Genomic DNA, 4,081 nt, shown 5'->3' with positions numbered 1-4,081 from the left:
GATGGTCCAGTGCCAGCAGAGTGCATAAACCTGCCCTGTCTCGTCAGAAACGAGTTTCTCTAATGGAACTTTGCTGGAAGAATTGTCCAGTTTGGATTGTTTCTCCTTCCAAGATGATCTGTAATTGCTGGAAGAACTTTGCTGAATTTTGGGTGGCTAGGCCGCTAGATACAGATATCGTTCAGCGACAGAGTGGAGGGCTCGTCAGTGATTCTTATTCCTTCTCTTTGCATTCCATTGGAAAAGAACAGTCTCATCGGATTGGTTGATTGCATCTACATACACCATTATTCGAATTCAAAATGAACCTTATTCGTATCATTCTGTATGAAAAAAAAAATTAACCCGCCAATTCATATCGATTTCATCCCGCTTCCCTTCATGATCAAAAAGAATTTCTGCAACAGACCGAGCTACCGCAAATGTACTGGCACCACAATGCCTAATCCATGAAGCAAATTACTGATCTCTTTAGTCATCATTCAGCACGATGACCGGCGGCGATGCCGTACCTGTCGCCGTTGGCATTGGCATCGCCGGCGGCCCGCCTGGCCCTCCACTTCTCGTACTCGAGGTCGTCGGTGGGCAGCTCGTGGCGGCACAGCGGGCAGGTGTTGCGGATGGCGAGCCACGGCAGGATGCAGGCGTCGTGGTAGAGGTGCGCGCACGGCAGCCTCCGGGCCCCCTCCCCGTCCTCGATGCCGTCCTTGCACACCGCGCACTGCGCGCCGCCCCGGACCGCGACCACCACCGTCGGGAGGCCCTCCACGGCGGCCTTCGCCGCCGCGCGCCCGCCCTTGGCCGGGGGCTCGTGCTCCGCCTCCGCGGCCAGCTGCCCGAACAGCATGTCGTCCTCGTCGTCGGCGCCGCCGTCGAGGAAGTACGTCTCGATGCCGCCGACGCCGACGCCGGTGTCGTCGACGTCCTCGTCGATGATGAGGCTGCCTAGCCTGTTAGCGGCGACGAGCACCTCCCACTCGAGGCTCCGCGCCGCGGGGGGCTCGGCCTCCTCGTGGCCCCGGGCGGCGACCTGCTCCCACTCGTCGGCGTCGCTCAGCGTGAGGTCCCAGCGCTGGTGGGCGTCGTGCTCCTCCAGCTGCAGGCAGTCCCAGCAGAGCGGCAGGCCGGGCTCGTCCAGCGCCGCCCAGTCGGCGCCGTAGTCCTCGTCGTGGAAGTCGAGGCCGAGGAACGCCGCGGCGGTCTCCTGCCGGGCGGCGACGCAGCGGTCCATGCGGCGGGGAGGGAAGAAGGGCGCGTCGGAGTCGGAGTCGGGGAGGAGGGAGGGGAAGGGCGGCCAGAAGGAGGGGAAGGTGAGGGCGGAGGCGGAGGAGGAGGAGGCGGCGGGGTCGTCGTCGCCGGCGAGCGGGAGGAGGAGGTGGTGGGAGAGCGAATTATTCGCCATTGGTGGCAGCGCCACAAAGGCAGGGTGCGGTGGGGGTGGGGTGGGGACGTTTGCGCTGCCGGTGCTGCTCGCTCGCTCTCCCTCTCTTTGCCCTGTTTGCTTTCGTCCACTCGCTGCGCTGCCCCGCGCCTGGCTTTTGTTTTGTTTTGTTTTTCTCCCCCACCTTTTGTGCGCGCTTTAAAATTGGGATGGGATGGGTTTGGGTTGGGTTGGTGTACCGGACGTCCGGCGCCGGCGACGGGAACGAGGTGGGCGTGCACGGCGTCTGCAGGTGAGCAACGGATCCGTTGTGCTCGCTCGCTCCTGGGCCGAAACTAGGTTTTGCCCATGGGTACGGATACCCGCGGGTACACTATTCGAATATAATGGGCATGGGCAAGACATGAAGAGGTTTTGTATCCATGGGTAATGGGTATCCATGCCCGCAAAACATATGGGTAGGGTATGGGTATGAAATTGCATCCATGAATAATTCAATGGATACCCACAAAAAATTAATAAATAAAAATAAGTCCTATGATATGTGGTGCCAACATCTAACTCCCATGGCCTATCCCTAAATCTTGTATTCCCTAAACCGGCCATAGCTCAGATGCTCACACGCGCTTTCTCGCCACTTCCCCTACATCATATATGTCTTCTCGAAAAGATGAAATCTTGAATTCTCGTCGTCGAAAACTCCTGTCCATCTCTTGATCCAGCGATCCCCAATTCCCATAGCCGTCTCCCACTACGTCGAGATTCTACCAACCGTTGCTCATACTCGCTTGATTCCTCCAAGAGGCCACCCACCGGAGGAGGCTGTGTTGATGCCATACTACTCGCTTATCATCACTTGAATTTTAGACTCATTTCTTTATTTTTTATAAATTTAAATACCATAGATTGTACCCATTGGATACCCATTGGGTATAGGATACCCGATGGGTATGGGCATGGGTATCGATTTATACCCATGGGTATTGCAATGGGTGGGTATAGAAGGTTTCTACGGGTATGGGTTTGGGCAGAAGGAGGTTGTACCCGCCCATACCCTACCCATTGCCATCCCTAGCCGAAACGACGCCCGCCCAGTAGGCTCAGCTCCAGCCCTACGTACTCGCAAAAAAAAAACTGGCCCTAAGTCTCTCTCTCTTTTTTTTATAAAAAACCTTCATGTCGTTTTTTAGAAAGGAGGCGCTTGCCCGGCCTTAAACTGAGGCCCTTACAATCCGACACGCCCGCCAAAGTGCAACAAAGTTTAGCGAAACAACACAGCAAAACTAATACAAGCCCGAAGGCAGGTACATAGCGACGCAACCCTAACGAAGACAATAAAGAAAAAAACTAGAGGCTATCAGGGTAGTGAGGGGCGGCGTCCTGCCGGTGGTGTCCCCTAAAAACCTTCATGACGTGCTTTATTGATTGACAAAATGGGCACCTCGTCTGCCAGAAGATATATAGCTGTTGTCAGTCCGCCAAGTTGCCTTCACCTTGCATATGCTTTGCTTTCGATGCCATACTATCATGTTATTCTCTTAAAAACACGGGGGAGATAGTTAGGTTAGAGGTGTGTCCTCTTAAGATCGGTGGATATGAGTCGGTGAGCCTAGAGAGTTAGGTTAGAGATGTATGATATCTCACAAGACATGGGTGTTTTTTTGCGTCCAAAAGTTTGCACAGAAGGATAAATGGTACGAAGATTGTAAGCATCATCTCGTGGGCCGCGGGCGGGGGGCGTGGCGGTGGAGGCAAGTGATCCAAAGATTGTGTGATCATTCATGTTTACCTTGAAGGCATCATCCAAATGAAGAGAGTTAGAAAGATTCGAGGTTGATCAAGACTAAGTCAAGAGTGAATCAAGTTGATCAACTCACAAAACGTAGAAGATGTACCGAGAGGGATCAAGTGATCCCATGGTATGGTAAGCATTGTCCATTACGTTTTGTGTACTAACCCATGGTCTGTGTGAGAGTTCTATGTGGGGTTAGGTATGTGTCCATGGGCTTGCGTCAAGAAGAAGATATCATACAACCCATGGAGAGGATGACATCAAGTGGTGATCGTCATCAAGATTGTCGTGTGCAAGTTCAAGTGGAGCATCATGAAGAGATCAAGTGCTTGAAGCTTGCCGTCCATTGTGACAATGGACTTGTGAAGATGTGCGGAAGAGTGGCTCATTCATAGTGGATTATGGGGGAGCAATCAACTAATCTTCATCGACCCAACGCAATCAAGAAAGATGGTCCATCTTGAGGATGACAAGATCGTCATCATCTAGCTCAAGTGGATCATGCGCAAGGCAAAGATTTGCCCTTGATAGGTTTATGTTTTTACCGGTCTCATGGTGGTAGTTGAGAGACCGGGTTATAGGATCAGTTGTCGTACTATCAACGGGGGCTCTTGATGAGTAACTTGATCGTATCGTTTGTAGAGAGCTCAAACCATTGCATCCTTGCACCATCTTTCTTGGTTCTTGTTTGGTGTTTCTCTTTGTGAGTTTTAGAGCTTGGTCATCTTCATGACAAGCTCGAGTTCATCGAAAACAAAGTTCACATGCATCTTCTATGATATTTTCGATGTTGGAGGTTATGTCGGTTCTTCTCTGTTGGAGGGTTCACTCCTCTATATGTTAGGCATACCTCCCCTGCCTCTTCTTACTATAACCAGTTGTTGTTGGAGGGTACTCGTCGTCATCTA

General features: G+C 52.4%; 1 protein-coding gene across 1 annotated transcript; it reads right to left on the bottom strand.

Annotated features, from left to right (window-relative positions):
* Positions 1–232: 232 nt before the first annotated feature.
* Positions 233–1,537, bottom strand: LOC123134459 (E3 ubiquitin-protein ligase CIP8). Its single transcript, XM_044553712.1, has one exon. It carries the CDS (start codon positions 1,400–1,402, stop codon positions 479–481), a length of 924 nt encoding a protein of 307 aa, XP_044409647.1. The 5' UTR covers positions 1,403–1,537; the 3' UTR covers positions 233–478.
* Positions 1,538–4,081: the final 2,544 nt, after the last annotated feature.

Source organism: Triticum aestivum, chromosome 6B, assembly GCF_018294505.1.
Source record: "Triticum aestivum cultivar Chinese Spring chromosome 6B, IWGSC CS RefSeq v2.1, whole genome shotgun sequence".
Classification (NCBI taxonomy): Eukaryota; Viridiplantae; Streptophyta; class Magnoliopsida; order Poales; family Poaceae; genus Triticum; species Triticum aestivum.
The sequence above is the reverse complement of the archived record's forward strand: the minus strand, read 5'-3'. Positions and strand labels throughout refer to the sequence as shown.

Excerpts from the sequence above, each read along its gene's own strand:
- LOC123134459 (XM_044553712.1), bottom strand. The coding sequence starts at position 1,402 with ATGGCGAATAATTCGCTCTCCCACCACCTCCTCCTCCCGCTCGCCGGC.